The 20,764-nt window shown below is 45.7% G+C and overlaps 1 protein-coding gene across 6 annotated transcripts in view; it reads right to left on the bottom strand.

The window, feature by feature from the left end:
• The window catches only part of mad1l1 (mitotic arrest deficient 1 like 1), a 139,301-nt gene that overhangs the window by 22,007 nt on the left and 96,530 nt on the right, over positions 1 to 20,764 (bottom strand). For all 6 annotated transcript variants that reach the window (XM_088302540.1, XM_088302534.1, XM_088302537.1 and 3 more), the window contains 2 exons: positions 12,023 to 12,242; positions 11,290 to 11,483 (listed from right to left, as the gene is read on the bottom strand). In XM_088302540.1, coding sequence (XP_088158666.1) covers positions 11,290 to 11,483; positions 12,023 to 12,242 — 414 coding nt within the window. The remainder of the gene's footprint in view (positions 1 to 11,289; positions 11,484 to 12,022; positions 12,243 to 20,764) is intronic.

Here is a 20,764-nt window from a genome sequence, read left to right on the forward strand (position 1 = left end):
GTGCTCCTTATTACTTTTTATTAGTGTTTGCTTGCTCTTAATGGCACCAACTGAGGCACAACATCGATATACCCGCCAGGACATCGTGGACATTGGATATCGATGCGAAATAACCATCACAGAGGAATTTTGCTATGATCGCAAAATTCCGGACGAACTGGCAAGGTTGCCCGGCTCACCGTGGCTTGTCATCGGGACCGGGAGGCGACGCAAAGAGAGGAAGCAGAAGCGGGGCTGCAGGTCCGGTGTCTTGCAACGGCTGCGACGGCAGCCCCATAGGCAACCACTGCCGAGTCTGTACCTCCCCAACGCCAGATCCGTGGTCCACAAAATCGACGACCTGGGATTACAAATCCTGGGAAACCGCTATGTGCGAGACAGCAGTGTGATCGTCGTCACGGAATCCTGGCTGCACGCAGACGTCCCCGACGCTAGCATCCAGCTGGCCGGGCGCTCGCTACATCGCGCGGATCGGACGAGGGACACCGGTAAAAGAAGGGGCGGGGGGCTCTGTGTTTACGTGCATGAGAACTGGTGCGGCGATAGCACGATCGTCGAGAAGCACTCTTCCCCCGACATCAAGTTCATGTCCGTTAAATGCCGGCCTTATTTTCTCCCGAGGGAGCTAACGGTCGTGATTGTCACAGCTGTTTACATCCCTCCCGACGCTAGCACTAGCACGGCGCTCTCGCTACTCGCGTGCGTCATCAATAAACATCAGCGGGCCCACCCTGATGGCGTTCACGTAGTAGCGGGAGACTTTAATAAGGCCAATTTAAAGACTGTACTCCCAGAGTTTCAGCAGCATGTCAAGTGCCCAACGAGGGGAGACAACACTCTCGACCATGTGTACTCGAACATCAAGCACGCATACAGGGCCCTCCCACTTGCCCCCCTCGGCCAGTCAGACCACCTGTCCTTGCAGCTCGCACCTGCATACACCCCTCTCAGGCGCAGATTCAGGCCCACCACAAAAACTGTGAAAACCTGGCGTGACGACGCCATGAGTGAATTACAGGACTGCTTTCAAGACACAAACTGGGACCTCTTTGATCATCAGGACCTTGATGTCTACACACATTGTGTACTGGACTACATCAAGTTCTGCATGGAAACTGTGTCCCTACACAGGACTATACGGACCTTCCCAAATGCGAAGCCCTGGATGTCCAGCAGGGTTCGCTCTCTCCTCAAGGCCCGTGACGCTGCCTTCAGGTCAGGCGACAAAGCCCAGTACAGGGTGGCTCGTGCTGACCTGAGCAAAGGCATCAAGCCAGCCAAGGCAAACTACAAGAGGAGGCTGGAGTCCCACCATGCCAGTAACAGACCACGGGAGGTGTGGCAGGGTCTACGGAGCATCACCAACTTCCGTGGCAGCAGCACGACCTCTGCAGACCCGAGTGCATCGCTGGCAGAGGAGCTTAACTGCTTCTTCGCTCGCTTTGACTCGCCCCAACCGTCACACCCCCGCACTTCATGCTCCAACTCCCCCCCACTCACCGTAGAGGAACACGAAGTGAGGCGCGCGCTCCTGGCTGTTAACCCCAGGAAAGCTACTGGACCCGACGGAATACCAGGCAAGGTCCTCAAAACATGTACCCACCAACTGTCACATGTTTTCTGCAGGATCTTCAACCGCTCCCTGGCTCAAGCAGTCATCCCCTCCTGCTTGAAAACTTCCACCATTATTCCTGTCCCCAAAAAGTCACCAGCCGTCCACCTGAATGACTACCGTCCTGTTGCTCTCACACCAGTCATCATAAAGTGCTTCGAGAGGATGGTTCTCCAGCACATCAGAGACTGCCTTCCTCCCACTCTGGACCCCTACCAGTTTGCATACCGGGCTAACAGATCCACTGAGGACGCCATCGACACTGCTCTGCATGTTGTGCTGGGCCACCTGGAACAACAGCAGAGCTATGCAAGGATGCTCTTTGTGGACTACAGCTCGGCATTCAACACGATCATCCCAGACATCCTCGTCGCCAAACTGGACATTCTCGGCCTCCCTGCCCTCACACGCATCTGGATTAAGGACTTTCTGACCAACAGACCCCAGACTGTGTTGCTCGGCCCCTACACGTCCTCCACCCGCATGCTGAGCACCGGTTCCCCTCAAGGATGCGTGCTGAGCCCTCTCCTGTACGCCCTCTACACCTACGACTGCAGCCCGGCCCACGGCAACAACACCATCGTCAAGTTTGCTGACGACACGACAGTGGTCGGTCTGATCTCGAAAGGTGACGAGACAGCCTACAGAGAGGAGGTAAAGAGGCTGACGGCTTGGTGCGAGGACAACAGACTGCAACTCAACACTGCTAAAACAAAGGAGATTGCCGTCGACTTCAGGCGGAACAAGACGGTGCCGCCCCCCCTCTGCATCGAAGGCGTGTGTGTGGAGAGGGTCCACACGTTCAAGTTCCTGGGAGTACAGATATCCGACGACCTTTCTTGGACTCACGACACCACAGCAGTGGTAAAGAAGGTCCACCAGCGTCTGCACTTCCTGAGAGTCCTCAGGAAATTCAACCTGGACAGGAAGCTGCTGCTAGCCTTCTACCACTCGTCCATTGAGAGCCTGTTGACGTACTGTGTCTCCACCTGGTACAGCGGCTGCACTGAGGCGGACAGAGTGAGGCTCCAGAGGACAGTCAAAACAGCGCAAAGGATTATTGGCTGCCCTCTCCCCTCACTGTCGGACATCTACACCGCCCGGTGCCTCAGAAGGGCTCTCAACATCGTCAAAGACAATACCCACCCAAACTCACACCTGTTCGACCTGTTGCCCTCTGGCAGGCGCTACAGATGCATCAAATCGAGGACCAATAGACTGAGAAACAGTTTCTTCCGAGAGCCATCTCCATTCTGAACTCTCTCACACACACACGAGAACACCCCTACCTTGCAGAACAGCATCGTGATGTGTTTTTATATACCCTATTCAGTACTAAATTCCATTGCACTCTCTTATTTATTTATCTAATTTATATATTTGTCTGTATTATTGTTGTATTGCACTGGAGAGGGGAGCTCTCTAATCTCGTTGCACACTTGAGTACAATGACAATAAAGGGATTTCTAATTCTAATTCTAATTCTAAAGTTTGCTGACGACACGACAGTGGTCGGTCTGATCTCGGAAGGTGACGAGACAGCCTACAGAGAGGAGGTCCAGAGACTGACGGCTTGGTGCGAGGACAACAGACTGCAACTCAACATTGCAAAAACAAAGGAGATCGTCATCGACTTCAGGAGGAACAAGACGGTGCCGCCCCCCCTCTGCATCGAAGGCGTGTGTGTGGAAATGGTCCACACGTTCAAGTTCCTGGGAGTACAGATCTCCGATGACCTTTCTTGGACACACAACACCACAGCAGTGGTAAAGAAGGTCCACCAGCGTCTGTACTTCCTGAGAGTCCTCAGGAAATTCAACCTGGACAGGAAGCTGCTGCTGGCCTTCTACCACTCGTCCATCAAGAGCCTGCTGACGTACTGTGTCTCCACCTGGTAGAGCGGCTGCACTGAGGCGGACAGAGTGAGGCTCCAGAGGACGGTCAAAACAGCGCAAAGGATTATTGGCTGCCCTCTCCCCTCACTGTCGGACATCTACACCGCCCGGTGCCTCAGCAGGGCTCTCAATATCGTCAAAGACAATACCCACCCAAACTCACACCTGTTTGACCTGATGCCCTCTGGCAGGCGCTACAGGTGCATCAAATCAAGGACCAATAGACTGAGGAACAGTTTCTTTCCAAGAGCCATCTCCATTCTAAACTCTCACACACACACACGACCACCCTTACCTTGCAGAACAGCAACGTGATGTGTTTTTATATATCCTATCTCGTATTATTTTCCATCGCACTATTATTCTCTTATTTATCTAATTTATATATTTATCTGAATTATTGTTGTATTGCACTGGTGAGGGGAGCTCTCTAATCTCGTTGCACACTTGAGTACAATGACAATAAAGGGATTTCTGATTCTGATTCTCTGAAAATGTGGTCCCTAAAAATAATAAGATAAATACTGAAGGATTGTATTACGATTACTGGCATTATTTTAAACACTTACGGGACAGAATGTCGATTATTAAATTTAGCAGGTTCATATTTACTGGATATGTTAAACATTGATTAAACAAGAAACATTTATCAAATTAAACTAGAAGTACAGTGCATAGGTATTACTTGGATTGTAGTCAAGGTGATTTATAATATTCTTCTCATGTGCTAAATTTATAGTACTTAGTTTAAATGTGGGAACTTTGTTGAAATTTTCAGTAGTCAGACAAACTTGCACACATATAATTGCCATGACCTGCACTCACATTAACAGCACTTCATGGACAAATACGCCGAAGCACATTCTCCACATTGGCTGAAGAGATGCAAACATACAAAATTGGGGCACTGGAGGTGTCTCAGGGACGCTATCGCAAAAACACATTCCGAAAGACATAACAATTTGAAATCGGAGCACACGCACATACACACACATGCCAGTCCTGGGGACCAGACGGGAATCAACCATCCAGACGATGACTAACCTCGAGAGGACCTTCCCTTGGACGTGGACCCGTGCCGTGGGAGGGAGCGAGGACGACCGATTCAACTCGCATTCCCCTTTACATAAAAAAACTCCTATAAAATCTGAAGGTGGGCTGAAAGATGCGCGACATTTTTCGATTGTGCTTGCCCGAGTACAGTTTCTCGTGAGATTAAGAAAAAGCCGCCCAGATATCTGTCTTTGTACTATTTCCTGAACTCCAGAAATCGAAGAAACTAAATATCAGAACTCTAATCAGTTGTTGAGTCTTTATTTGACCCTTTTCTTCTTGAGTACAAAAAAAACGAACACGCATTGGAGTAAGTTTGGCTTTTAAGGTTAATTTACTAAATACTTATTTCCTCGGTGACTCAACTCCAACAATATTTCTAAACATATTTCTTTTTACTTAGGCACCAATCTATTTTTTAATGCGGACGGGAATCAAATCCCCTGCAATTGGCTGGCAACCAGTTCAGGGTGTCCCCCGTCTACTGCCCGTAGATAGATGGGATAGGCTCCCGCAACCCTAGTGAGAAGAAGCGGTACAGAAGATGGATGGCAATCAAATCATGAATAAATCTCGGGAAATGTACTATGCTAAAGAAAACTAAAATAAACACTTGCATTGATTTTGTATTTTGTTTTGATTTAACCTTAAAGGGACAATGGATTGACGTTAACATTGGCACTTATAGAAAAGGTTTTCATGTAGAAATGGCATCAGTACAAAAATTCACCCCCCTAAAAGAATGTAGTGATGTACGGCTTTTTTGTGATGCGATTTACAACAATTTGGCACGCCCCCTTCTGGAGCTCATCACCACAATTCAAATGCACAATACTAACTACTCTTGTCCAATTGAACCTATGTAAAGTCTCGCCAAAGAATCTAAAGTATAAAAGCGTGCCGATATATTTTCCATTTACACGGGCTGAAGCGGACAAGAGAATGAATGCACACAAACCCGACTGGCTAAATTTCGGATATTTAGCTAGGCTACAGTCGTGTCAAGTCTCAGGAGGCAGACGGCGGACGGTGGCAGGTAGCAACAGCCTGCAGACGGGAATGGATATTTATCCACTCCCCGGCTAACAGTAGGATAACGGCACGGCTAAGAGCAACAATTAGCTTCTGGCTGCTAAAACAAAAGGCGTTAGCCCAATGGAATTAGCTGCTTACTGTTCCGCCTGTGGCCATATGCCACAGGTGGCTGTAGCATCTCAAGTAGTCTAGCATGTTCCCGTCCGACACCGCTTGCAGCCGGCAGCTTAGCAATTATTGAGTGAGTGATTTGGATTTCCGAAATAGATCTCCACGGAGGTGGTCTTCTTGAATGGTCCGCATCGCGGAGCTACATGTGCTTTTAGCCGGAGCCGCTTAGGGAGTGCCAATGCTGGATAGCAAGCTTCATGACCATACTGGTTGTTGTGTCTTGGTGAATATTTGGACAATAAAAACATCCAGCAAGCCCACGCACGACCATAGTGAGGACATGCAGTGCAGAAATGGATGGATGGGTAGACAGACTTTGAAAAATTCAGAGTACAAAAGTTCCAGCAGGGAGGCTAACTCTACAGCCTCTGTAGTCCGTAGCCCGGAGTGGCCTTGAGAATTCCCTCACTCTCTTTTAAGTCAGTTTATTTAGTGTTTGCTTGCTCTTAATGGCACCAACTGAGGCACAACATCGATATACCCGCCAGGACATCGTGGACATTGGATATCGATGCGAAATAACCATCACAGAGGAATTTTGCTATGATCGCAAAATTCCGGACGAACTGGCGAGGTTGCCCGGCTCACCGTGGCTTGTCATCGGGACCGGGAGGCGACGCAGAGAGAGGAAGCAGAAGCGGGGCTGCAGGTCCGGTGTCTTGCAACGGCTGCGACGGCAGCCCCATAGGCAACCACTGCCGAGTCTGTACCTCACCAACGCCAGATCCGTGGTCCACAAAATCGACGACCTGGGATTACAAATCCTGGGAAACCGCTATGTGCGAGACAGCAGTGTGATCGTCGTCACGGAATCCTGGCTGCACGCAGACGTCCCGACGCTAGCATCCAGCTGGCCGGGCGCTCGCTACATCGCGCGGATCGGACGAGGGACACCGGTAAAAGAAGGGGCGGGGGGCTCTGTGTTTACGTGCATGAGAACTGGTGCGGCGATAGCACGATCGTCGAGAAGCACTCTTCCCCCGACATCAAGTTCATGTCCGTTAAATGCCGGCCTTATTTTCTCCCGAGGGAGCTAACGGTCGTGATTGTCACAGCTGTTTACATCCCTCCCGACGCTAGCACTAGCACGGCGCTCTCGCTACTCGCGTGCGTCATCAATAAACATCAGCGGGCCCACCCTGATGGCGTTCACATAGTAGCGGGAGACTTTAATAAGGCCAATTTAAAGACTGTACTCCCAGAGTTTCACCAGCATGTCAAGTGCCCAACGAGGGGAGACAACACTCTCGACCATGTGTACTCGAACATCAAGCACGCATACAGGGCCCTCCCACTTGCCCCCCTCGGCCAGTCAGACCACCTGTCCTTGCAGCTCGCACCTGCATACACCCCTCTCAGGCGCAGATTCAGGCCCACCACAAAAACTGTGAAAACCTGGCGTGACGACGCCATGAGTGAATTACAGGACTGCTTTCAAGACACAAACTGGGACCTCTTTGATCATCAGGACCTTGATGTCTACACACATTGTGTACTGGACTACATCAAGTTCTGCATGGAAACTGTGTCCCTACACAGGACTATACGGACCTTCCCAAATGCGAAGCCCTGGATGTCCAGCAGGGTTCGCTCTCTCCTCAAGGCCCGTGACGCTGTCTTCAGATCAGGCGACAAAGCCCAGTACAGGGTGGCTCGTGCTGACCTGAGCAAAGGCATCAAGCTAGCCAAGGCAAACTACAAGAGGAGGCTGGAGTCCCACCATGCCAGTAACAGACCACGGGAGGTGTGGCAGGGTCTACGGAGCATCACCAACTTCCGTGGCAGCAGCACGACCTCTGCAGACCCGAGTGCATCGCTGGCAGAGGAGCTTAACTGCTTCTTCGCTCGTTTTGACTCGCCCCAACCGTCACACCCCCGCACTTCATGCTCCAACTCCCCCCCACTCACCGTAGAGGAACACGAAGTGAGGCGCGCGCTCCTGGCTGTTAACCCCAGGAAAGCTACTGGACCCGACGGAATACCAGGCAAGGTCCTCAAAACATGTACCCACCAACTGTCACATGTTTTCTGCAGGATCTTCAACCGCTCCCTGGCTCAAGCAGTCATCCCCTCCTGCTTGAAAACTTCCACCATTATTCCTGTCCCCAAAAAGTCACCAGCCGTCCACCTGAATGACTACCGTCCTGTTGCTCTCACACCAGTCATCATAAAGTGCTTCGAGAGGATGGTTCTCCAGCACATCAGAGACTGCCTTCCTCCCACTCTGGACCCCTACCAGTTTGCATACCGGGCTAACAGATCCACTGAGGACGCCATCGACACTGCTCTGCATGTTGTGCTGGGCCACCTGGAACAACAGCAGAGCTATGCAAGGATGCTCTTTGTGGACTACAGCTCGGCATTCAACACGATCATCCCAGACATCCTCGTCGCCAAACTGGACATTCTCGGCCTCCCTGCCCTCACACGCATCTGGATTAAGGACTTTCTGACCAACAGACCCCAGACTGTGTTGCTCGGCCCCTACACGTCCTCCACCCGCATGCTGAGCACCGGTTCCCCTCAAGGATGCGTGCTGAGCCCTCTCCTGTACGCCCTCTACACCTACGACTGCAGCCCGGCCCACGGCAACAACACCATCGTCAAGTTTGCTGACGACACGACAGTGGTCGGTCTGATCTCGAAAGGTGACGAGACAGCCTACAGAGAGGAGGTAAAGAGGCTGACGGCTTGGTGCGAGGACAACAGACTGCAACTCAACACTGCTAAAACAAAGGAGATTGCCGTCGACTTCAGGCGGAAGAAGACGGTGCCGCCCCCCCTCTGCATCGAAGGCGTGTGTGTGGAGAGGGTCCACACGTTCAAGTGCCTGGGAGTACAGATCTCCGACGACCTTTCTTGGACTCACGACACCACAGCAGTGGTAAAGAAGGTCCACCAGCGTCTGCACTTCCTGAGAGTCCTCAGGAAATTCAACCTGGACAGGAAGCTGCTGCTAGCCTTCTACCACTCGTCCATCGAGAGCCTGTTGACGTACTGTGTCTCCACCTGGTACAGCGGCTGCACTGAGGCGGACAGAGTGAGGCTCCAGAGGACAGTCAAAACAGCGCAAAGGATTATTGGCTGCCCTCTCCCCTCACTGTCGGACATCTACACCGCCCGGTGCCTCAGAAGGGCTCTCAACATCGTCAAAGACAATACCCACCCAAACTCACACCTGTTCGACCTGTTGCCCTCTGGCAGGCGCTACAGATGCATCAAATCGAGGACCAATAGACTGAGAAACAGTTTCTTCCGAGAGCCATCTCCATTCTGAACTCTCACACACACACACGAGAACACCCTTACCTTGCAGAACAGCATCGTGACCATAGACCAGCCGTGGAAAGGCTTATCGTTTTTTGATGATTTCAGAGGTTGAAGTGGGTGCAGGTAGAGACGTCCACATACATTTTGGGGACAGTTGGTCCCGATATTATGATGTTATTAGTGACATATTTACAATGACTTTGAATGAAGAAATTGGGGTCGGTCCCTCCCGTGATTCCGACCAAGACATGGAGGGAGAGGAGTGCGGCGCGGCCATAATGCTCATTACCAGGAGGAGTCCCAGTTTTGTATAGTTTTCCCCTAAATTAATTTAAGATAAAATACAAAATATAAGCTAATATCATTTTCCTGAAAAAAAGGATGCATAAACTGAGCTTGTTATTGTAAAATGGACCATGGTGGATGGATCATCCCTTTAATTCAAAATGTTTTGTTTTGCTTCTCTAGTATGCATAATATAATCTACACATATGAAACATGTGGGACACTAAGACCCAGCATTCACTACAGGCAGCAGAAAGAAGGCAGCCTACCCTTGTTTAAAAACCCGTGAGATTTCCCAAACTCACGTTTGTTCTCACCTTGTGGCAGCCGGTTGAGGTCTGAAGGTCCCAGTTAAAGTATGAATCAAATACTATTTTTATTATAACTCGTACCTATGATTTTTCTCTGACAACCAACTGACTATCACTTTGTTTAAATACATGGTGAATGGTTGTTGCCCCAAACTCAAATTGACCATCTGTAGCCTGTTGTGTCAGATCAGAAGACCATAGTCTGCGCCAGCAGAGTTTCCTTTGATGTTGATTATTGAGGTGAAAACGTCTAATCTATTGTGTCCACTGTTTTTCCTCCTCCCAATTTTTGTGTCCATATAACCATACATAGACTAAATGTAACTCTGTGGCTGGGCTAATTTTAACACTTGAAATGCCACTTCACACTTTTTTTACTAGAGTGATTTATTGATTACGGTTGTTTGTTTTGAAATATTTTAGCATGACCATTTTGTAGTGTATTTATCTTCTTATCTATTTATTAGATGTGGTAATAGTGTGGGCCATAGGCTGTATTTTTATGAGTGGTTTCCTGTCCAACTGCAAAGTTCTCACCTTACATGCAGTTTTTTAAACATTATTAATTGTGAATAGTAAATATCTAGTTTACACTAGCCTCTGTTGTCTTACTCTTTTATTGCGAACCTAAAGTGGGGATACGGTTAAGGGACATCCAGTATTGGGGCTTCCCCCAGTACTATTCTGACAGCTTTTTATAAATATATGAAACCATTAAGGTTTCACATACAAAATCCAGTATGTACCTGAGCTCCCCCCACTCCACCAAATTTTGGCAAATGGGTCATGTTAGGTTCCACAGAGAGCCGAGATTTATAAACGCAACACATGGCAGTAAGTGCTGTTGCTAATTTAGTTCACTGGAATGTGTGCTGACAAGCTCTAAAAAGACATTCAGAAATTAGCTGTTACTGAAGGATGCCAATTTTCAGAAGCAGTTAGCCTACCGTAGAAGGATTGGAAATAATCCCGTCTATTCAGAGACATACTTTGTTCCATGTGTGCACAATGTGCAGAAATGATTACATCGTTCCTCTCGCGGTCTGAATTTGACTCTGAAAACAATTTAATCATGTAATTGAGGTGATTGTTCCTCTCGCCAATTACTCAGTTTAACACCTTGCACAACAGAAATAAAAGACGAGAAATAATGCATTGAGGCAAAAAAATTTAAAATAAATGAATAGGTCGACAGCCCAATCCAATTAATTGTTCCTGGTTGGAGTTCAAATTATTTTTGAAAAACATTAACAGGGTTATGTTGACTTGGTAGATTAATAGTACTGAAGATAGTATTTGCTCAAAGGCAAAAGGACTCAGTGGACACTCGTGAGTGTGTGCGTGCGCGCATTTGTGTGTATGTGGAGCTGGTATCGATTTATGCAGGCCGGACGCATGACACTCCCCCTGTCATCAGTCTCTGCCCGGCAACGCGCTCACACAAATACAGAGAAAGAAAAAAAAAAAAGAGCGTTGCCGTCAGTGTCTTTCTCGCTGCACGGCTGAGTGGGGCACAAAGCAATACGGTAGCCTAATGGTGCATAAATGCGCTCGCACCCTGCAAGGTCAAATTCATCTTTCTTTCTCTCGCTCTGTGTAGCATTTTGATATACAGCACAGCAGGAAGATGATGGGTTAGGAAAAAGCATAGGCCGACCTTTTTGAAAACCAAGCAGTCCTCCACATGCTCGGCGTAAACGGATGTGAGCCGGTACTGGTTCTCGATGGGGATGTCCAGCTGGTAGCCGGTCAGGATGTAGCAGATGGTGCGGAACTCCTGTATTTTCTGCTTGAACACCTCTTTCAGACGCTGGTTCTTCAGCTCCGACAGCTCGATCTGCTTCAACAAATCTGAGGCCGGAAAATAAAATGCATGAGATTTTTTTCCCCTCAATTAATTTTTAGAAATATCCCCTCATTCTGATTGGAGATTATTTTGGTGAATAGACTAGTAGGAGGTTCTTAGAAAGCAACTCCAAAATGGCGGCTTCATCAAATTTAATTTTTGGCATGGGTTGTTGAGAACTTTCTGTCCAAGGGCCTTTACAGAGTAGAGGTAAGCTGATAAATAAATGAAAATTAAAAATCAGGAACGCTACCGATATTTTGGTGCCAAAATTAATTTAGCAACAATGACCTGAAACTGCTGTCCTGGGCCATTTGAACTGAGTTACAAACCAAAACTATAGCACCAATGAGACATGTAAACAGCTTCTCAACTATAGAGTGTTAATGGCAGGCTGTAAATACATCAGCTCATTTTGAAAAAAAAAAAAAAAAAAAAAAAAAAGAGATCATGGCCCTAGGCCATGCAATGAGCGCTCTAGGCATCCATGATTTGTCGTAGAACAAACAAAACCAATGAGTAAAAAATGTTGCATGCTTCTCACCTTGCACCTCCTTGGGCGGCGGAAGTCTCAGGTTGACCGAGTGCAGGGCATCATCCACATCGGCCCCGTGTCCCCCCTCTTGCACTTTGCGCACCACGTCACGTAGGTGTTCCACTTCCTGCCGTAGGGCCTCGGTTTCCTGCTGCCGCTGCTGCTTGGCCACGGCCGTTGGGTTCATCTTGAAGTTGATCACCCGGGTTTTGAGGGGATCAAAGTCGCCCTGAAAGATGCATTTTATTGAAATAACTTACAATTAACGCATTTTCACACTGTCAAAGAAATTAGGTTGTCATATTATCAAGTTTCAAACTATGCTTTCAGGTCATTTGATTTTCAAATGAACAGTGTACCCTTGTTATCCAGTGTTGACAGAAGTGCCTGTACTGATAGAAAGAGACAAGCCAGGCGCTCATTCCAGACTGATACGAAGTAAAAGTGTCTGAGATCCAAGGACGCAAACTGAAGTCACACTGACCGTTATGCAAGGGGTGTTTCTTTTCTGTATGAGTTGCATATTCAAATTGCTTTGCTGCGATACAATAAAAGCCTTGCAGGAACAGGAAGCAGGAGCTTCACCTCTGACTTCAGGGGGCTGCTCCGCGCGAGACACAAGGACAATCTTGGCTGTTTGACTCATTTGTCCAGGCTTGTTTAATAGAAACTTCCCTGACACACACCCAGAAAAGTCTCAAATATTCCCCAAAACAGACGGGCCGCCCTATAACACAGAGAGCCTTGAGTACAGACCGAGATACTTTGTTCTGTTCACACGTGACTCTCTTAAGCAACCCCTCTGACTAACTTGGGGCATTTTACAATACAAGTTAGCACCCCCAACTGGAAATGGCTGAGACTACAAAGTCTCACAGTAGTAAACGAGTGGCGCCTTGTGGGTAATGAGCATCACATTAAACAGGATTGCTGAGATGTCACAAAGAAGAAGTGGCTGCGGCGACTATTTTTCAGCACTTTAAACAAATTCATACACAACCAACAGCACAAATCTCAGTCAATTCGTTTATTTCATCTATACACTATGTCTGCAATATTGCAAGCAGTGAAATCTGGTGATGGATTGTAATTGGAAGAAGATAATGCTTCTCAAAGTGGGTCAGTGTATGAGAATCCTGTTGGAGAAAACTTGCTGAGAACCACCTCTCTGAAACCTCAATCGGCAAAAAGGCAACTTGTGCAGGTTCCCGTTCTTCTTCACAGTATTCTAGACAATATTGCCACATAAATCTGTGTCAGAAATGAAATCAAGAGTATTGATCAGCACCACAAAACAACAAGGTGTTTGTCACCAAGTAGAAAATACTTCCACAAGAATTAGTTTCACACAAGATTGACCAGCCCAACAAAACCACAAAGAGAACTCATGGAATATCCGACTATTAACGGACTAGTCTAGAAAATGTCACCAGAGCAATTAAACACACAAGTTGGACGCAAAGGCTGACCAGCCCCGCATCAACAACATCAACACAACTCTTTAATCAATAATAGAAGCGAAGCAAAAAGCAACTGATTACCCTCTTCTCCTCAAGCCAAGACAACAAAAAAAGTAAATGAATCTTAACAACGGCCGAGTCCCACAGGGGTGGCGGAGCAGAGAATCAAATTAGCTCTCGTTGCGCACAGCCGCGGGCATTTGCGCAGCAGACAAGACCAAGTGATGCAACATAAACAATCATTTAGTTGGCAACAGAAAACATTTCAAAAGTGGGAATAGTGCAGAATTCAGTGCCACACGGCTTGTTGGAGCAGTGTTTTGAATGATGCGATATGGTAACACCACAATTGGTGCAATGGATGACGTCAGCACTCGTTGCACCCATATATCAATAATGAATGCAGCACAGGTGCGGGAACGCTGGTCGGATACCGTTTTTCAACCGCACTTACGCAAGATGCATTACTTAATATACACAAACTTGGTGAAGATAGTATATTAAATTCATTAACGCATGTGTTTTTGATTTGAAGTTTGGAAGACAGTAGCCATTCATTTATTTATTTTACTTGACCTCATGGCATGACATCTGGACTGAAATGACTACAATTAAGACTCACCCTAGACTGTTTGACGTCACATACAGAAGCACACATCAACATCAAGACCAGTGAAGCCAAGCAAACATCATCGCAACTTCAACCCATGGCACGTTAAAAATGTTCTTTCACCAGCGTATCATTGAAATCGGCAATAACACGGCTTTGCATTCTTTGAACAACAATGATGTGCCTGAAAGCTGAGATATGGTGGGAGGACCTCATCCACCAGGGTCAACGTCTGCATTGGAAAAAAATAAAATAAAAAATATCAAATTACATTAGACACGGACCACCGGCAAAGGATGACTCTTGGAATCGACAATTCGAACATTTCATTCTTTGGGCATCAAATGGATTGCAAATGGTCTGGTATCACTTAGAAGAAGGCTTGGTTATCAAGAACTAATGAAGCCTGTTCAGATGAGAAGAGAAAGGCCTTCTGGACTCTGGCCGTACCCCGAACCAGTGGAAGGAATCCACAAAAATTCCAATTTCCAAAAAGGCACACGCTCGGAACCTGCAGGAGTGTAGGCCCGTTGCCCTGACATCTATCCTGTGTATGAAGAGTGTGGTGAGCGTCCTGCTACGAGGAGAGCCAGCAGGCAAACTGGATCTGCTTTGCTTACAAGGCAAAACGGGGTGTAGAGGATGCAAGTCTCACACATTAAGATATGGTCACTAAACATCTGGACTCTGCACAATCACACACCAGGATTTTATTAATGGACTTTTAACACTGGACACACTGGCACTCTGCTACGTCACTTCTCTGATTCTCACGTCCACGACACGCTGATTTTATGTATTACGAACTTTTTACAGGAGAGACCACAACAGGTGCTTTTAAAAAGTTTTAAATCCAGTACATTGATTTAAATCTAGGGCTACCACAGGGCTGTGTTCTGTCTCACATCCTCTTCTCTGTGTATACAACCGAAAACATCACTTGTAGAATAGAGGGGGATGACACTGTTGAAATATACAGATGACATGGTGGCCCACCTGACTGAACGCCAGAATACCAGAAGACAGTCAACAGACTGGTTCAGACTTTTAAACTGTTTGAAGCTTAACATGTCAAAAACCCAAGAGCTGTGCTGTGGACTTTGATTCACTGAAGACTTACGTTTCTTTGATAGTTCTAATTAATTACAGGCATATGCTCTACAGAGTCTTTGACAATTTTAAAACATGAGTTAGGTTGACTGAAGAAGTGTCTTTGATATTCATAGAAACATTAACTGTGTTCACTGATTTACTCTTGATATTTACAAAAATGTCTTACAAAAATGGATGTTTGTTTCAATGTAGACTGACAAGCCTTTGATTTTTACAAACGTATGACAAAAGATGCTTTCTGTTAACTTATCAAGCTAGCACAACCAAAATTGTCTTAATCCACATTATACAATACGCGAGCCAAATACGTATAAAAGGTGTGTAATGAGGCTTCATCCGTGTAACTCTTCTCCTTTCAAAGCAAACGTCACAGTGACTTGCTTGATGCAATCACTTGCAAGAGCATTTTCCTCCCGTCTTGGACCCTTGACAGCAACAACATGAGAAACAATGGGAAGAAATATTCCGCCAGCGTCACTTTGGCTGGAAGAGAGCGGCAAATAACAGAAAACAATATTGAACAATGACAATGTTGATTCTTTGGCACGGTTATATCGGCGGAGTCGCCACATGCTTGGATATTTGCTGGGCAGCTACATGGTGAACAGTGAGGTCCACTGTCAACAATATTGCATCTTTAGAGTAGAGCAGTGATTCTCAATTAGTGGGGCGCGCCCCCGATGCTGAGGGGGGCCCCGTGTGACCCTGGGGTACATGCTTTTTTTCCGCCGTACTATAGTACGGCTAAACGATCGTTTTGGGACCGCAACGCAAATTTGAGATGGTCAACGCTGCGGTTTGTGCCCTGAGTTCACGCAGTTGGTCACGCAGTACTGATTAAAAAAAAAAAGCGCCACCCTGACGCTCGTTGTCCCGGAAGAAATTTCTTTCGGCTTTACTTGAATGCTAGCCGCCAAGCTATTTTGCGTCGCAGCAGTATGAGCTTTATTTCTACTATGTCTAAGTCCGTGCACAGCAGCAGCAACAAGCTGCGTGATGACAAGTAAACAACCCCACTATCAAGTAGCCTTCTAAACGAGGAGGCGAACAAGGGGGCGCTCAGCGTGCTAATCGCTAAAATGAATTACAGAGTAATAAATGCTTCGATGTACACTCGACTTTTAACAGAAGTCTGACTCGAACCGCGTTTGGGCGGAGAGCCAGCGGCTCTGAACAGTATTGCAATCATTACGTATCAAAACATTAAATAAGACGACGGCTACGTTAGCAATTGAGCAGCCGCTCTGAACACGGAAACGGATGACGTCATCACGACGAAGAGGATCGATGTCAAACGTATAGTAAATATTTATCATCTCATCAATATTTGCACCATAGAGGACTGAGTTTCGAGATCCTCACAATAATAGTTCTCAAAATTATATTTCTTACCAATTTAGCTTTGCTAGGGGACATTTTATTGACATAATCTAACATCAATATACAAAGGAAATGTACATTAGTACAAAATGTAAAAAAAAATGCTAGCGGGGTGGGGGGTTGCGAATTGTTTTCTTCTTGGTAGAGGGGGCGTGTCGGAAAATAATTGAGAAGCACTGGGGTAGAGGAGAGTATCAAGGAGGTGGGAAAGAGGAAAAGTTCTTTTCTGTCTCCAATACCTTGTCAAGAACGCAACAGAAAGGACCAAAGACGAAACTTTATAATTAGCAGCAAAAATTCAAAAACATTGATCATCAATGAAAGTTATGTAAAACAAAAAAACAAAACAAAAAAAATAAGACAATTTCGACTTCAGTGAACATTTTAGGAAATTGGACACGCTGATCTTTAAGTGAATCTAATGTATAAGGTTTTGCATGAAGCAAAAGCACTTCTGTCCTCAATGAATGAAATGTACGTTGTTTGAAAAGAGACATAATACATCAGTGAACACGTTTAATCTTCAACTCTTCTTAGTATTTTTTAGTATTTCACATGACGTAGACGCAAAACTCATTTTTGTACGCGGTATTTGACATTACGCTAACGTAATTGTGGCAGAAATCTAACGTCATGTTCGTTTGGTCAGCACTCTAATCCTTTCACCTTTTAATGATAATGTTAATCTAGCCTTCAATGAACCCATGTGTTTGCAAATATAAAAAAGACATCTTCAGTGAACCGAAAATAAAACATTGAAAGACCAGGCCATTCCGACTCAGAGACCCCCGGTTGGATCTCAATATGGTGACATTCAACAAGTATCCATGCCTTTTCACTTAGGTCATTCCTGCAGTATCGCCGCCTCGCCTCCAAGACAAATCGGCCCCACCCGCCTTTCCTGCTGAGCGTGGAAAAGTCGAAGCAGGGAAGAAAGCCGCTCTGAGGAGCCACCCTGATCCATTGGCCACACTTTCACAGTAATTGTCTTAAATTTGTTGGCCATCCCTCAGAACACAGAGATTCTTTACACATCACCGCCAAAATCAAGCAGAAATGCTGGCTCTCATATGTTTCATTTTCACTGCGCCAGGCAGCCTCAGTTGGGGCCCTGGAGGGCCCAACGATTGGGAATTGAAACGCTCGCGTACGGACAATAAGAAGAGAGAAACTGAGTGAGGAGCATAGTCATGTGAGAACCAAAACACATTATCCGTTACAGCTAAGCACAACTGAATTGTCACACAGAGTGCCAAATTTCGGCAACTACTTTTCATGAGTGGCTGACTGACGGCCGCTAGTTTTGCTGCGATTCAAACTCAAGGCCAGACCCAAATGGCCGCCACTGAACCGGAAGGATACAGTATGTACACTATGAGTTTTTATTTCTGGTTTAAGGTTAAAGTTTTATTTAATGTATTCTAAGTTAATATATAAAAGGCAATTAAGAGGCTAATTTGGAAACAAAATCTATTATTGAAAAGCTCTTATTTCATCGCCAAACTCAAAAAAAAGAATTCAGTTCGAAACAAACCCACATCCAAAATTGTAAAACCATAATAAAACTATGCAGAGATTTGTTACTATTATTATGCTTGGTGAATACAAATTAACAACAGGTGAGTGTGCTACAATTGCAATTTCTATTGTTTTAATTTAACGTCCAATAAAGTAAAGCTGGTGAATTTTGGCTCGCTGCAGTGCGTTTCTCTTGCTCTCTGCTGTGCTCGCGCCACTGCCTTCAGAGGCAGATTAGCCCGCCTAAAGCACCATCTGATTGGTTCCTTGTGCAGCATATCAGCTGTAAGCTGCCCGTTTGCTTTTTTCACCTTGAGTCACACGCACTATGGGAGAGGTCCCGCAAGCAGAGGAAGGTAAAGCGACAGACATTGCCCAAATTTTAATAAATGTCAGTCAACTACAACTCACAACTTGTAATTTTATTATGAGCCATTTTATGTCATACAAACACCAGGGGCAGTTATGCTCGGCACAGTAAGCTGCCTTGCCTTGAAGCTAAATCTAAGCGCACCACCATTGTAACATTGCAGATGTAATTTGCTATTTGAACAACATGGCTCCGGAGATTAGTAAAGTTGAGGGTAATACTGATGGGGAAATGGTGATAAAATTAAAGAATGAGTCAGTGCCAGTCTATGAGTGTCTGTAAGCCACATGTCACAATTAGCAGTATTGGTGAAATAGGTCCGCGCAGGAACCTTAGAACGTTCCACTCATTTTCACTTTGAAGTGATGTCTGCGTAAATGTGACCACGTTTGTTGTACTTCCACTGACGTAGTTAGAATTGTATGACACTTGCGACCTACTGTTGAAGTTGAAGTCCACCACGCTTTCCGTCTGGTGCATACTTGAAAACTAAATTACTTCCTAACGCTAGACGTGAAGTTTGGTGGAGCTTCTTCCGCTTCAGGTATGCTTTATAGCCATGTTGCAACTGCTAGCGAGCTTCTCGTGCAGCTTGAGCCAAGATGAATGTGGGAGGGGCAGTAACGTACAGTGAATGGGTCTGCGCTCGCCAATCCAGCATATAAAAGGCGCAGTAGGCAGCGTTGCTCCTCATCGTCATAACATTTTGCGTATTGTTCAATCCAGTGCGCACTGAACCGTGACCACTGTATCGAACGATTCAATACAGATAGACGTATCGTTGCACCCCTAATATACATATACATATATATACATATACATATACAGTGAACCCCCGGTTATCGTGGTTAATGGGGACCGAGACCACCCGCGAAAACTGAAAATCCGCAAAGTAGCGTCGCACCTTCAAAAAAAAAAAAAAAAAAAAAAAAAAAAAAAAAAACATGTGTGTGTGTATATATATATATATATATATATATATATATATATATATATATACTTCGCACCTATATATAAAAATATATAGGTGCGAAGTAGCGGCACACCTTCAAAAATGCTTAAAAAAAAATAAATAAATAAATAAATATATATATATACATATATATATATATATATATGTATATATATACGGGTAGAGAGAGAGAGAGAGTGAAATTCATGTTATAACAAAACAAAAAAAATATTAAAACGTATTATTTTTTTATTCCCCAGCCATTATTTTTGTATTTATTCAATTACTTCTTTTTGTATTTATTGAATTACTTCGACTTTTACCTGCTGGTACGCAGTCCGGTGTGCCCTGTGAAATGAAAGGTGGCATTTTTCATTTATTTATTTATTCATTCATAACTGACAGCCTCGCGCTCCGCTCGCGCACGCCGGTGTCGTGCCAAAGTACTTACCCCCTGCCAAAATCTGTATCCCCTGCGCGCACGCATTGACTGAAGGCGGCGCAATGTTACTACGTTTTTTTTCATTGAAAGGCACGAAGAATGTATGAGTTTGTGTTTTTGATTTGCTGTAATTTAAACTAGGGTTTCCATAAAAGTGGCAGTCTTAGTCGGTGTGGTTTTCAGCACACCATTCGCTACAATTCAACACGTAGAGTAAGCGTTTGGCTCGGGGGAATTACCTGCATTTGCATTAGTTAGACCAAAGAAATTTCGCAATCAATGAAGTTTTTATAAAGTAATTTCAGTGATCAAAACACGATGAAAAGGGGAGAGGATGAGTGAAGTGGGCGATCGTGTTTCCAGCGAGATCAAATTAAGTGTCAACATACACATAGGTGGTATCCTGTTAGAGAACACGTAATTGTATTCCAATTGACTGATTTGTTTATTTTTTATAACCACCGATAGCCGCGTCAAGAGTAGCAAAAGAATAAAAAAATAATAAAGTCACTCGCGTTCTGCGTCGGACTCGAGGTGCATTCATTGACCACTTACGCAGTAGGAAAGTTACCAGGGGGGGACTGATTCTGACAGCCTCTGCCACAATAAGTACCCCCCCTCTAATCACAAAAATTGACCCCAACCATCAAGTGACTTATTCTGTGTACCTATTGGGTCATTTTGAGTATGTGTGGCAAATTTGAGCAGGATCCCTCTTTTCTAGGCAAAGTTACCAGGGGGGGTTGCCAGAATCAGTCACCCCTGGTAACTTTCCTACTGCGCAAGTGGTCAGTGAATGCACCTCGAGTCCGACGCAGAACGCGAGTGACTTTATTTTTTTATTCTTTTGCTACTCTTGACGCAGCTATCGGTGGTTATAAAAAATAAACAAATCAGTCAATTGGA

The sequence above is a fragment of the Idiotropiscis lumnitzeri genome, chromosome 8, assembly GCF_059441095.1.
Source record: "Idiotropiscis lumnitzeri isolate Australia: NSW breed Sydney's pygmy pipehorse chromosome 8, RoL_Ilum_1.0, whole genome shotgun sequence".
NCBI classification, from domain to species: Eukaryota; Metazoa; Chordata; class Actinopteri; order Syngnathiformes; family Syngnathidae; genus Idiotropiscis; species Idiotropiscis lumnitzeri.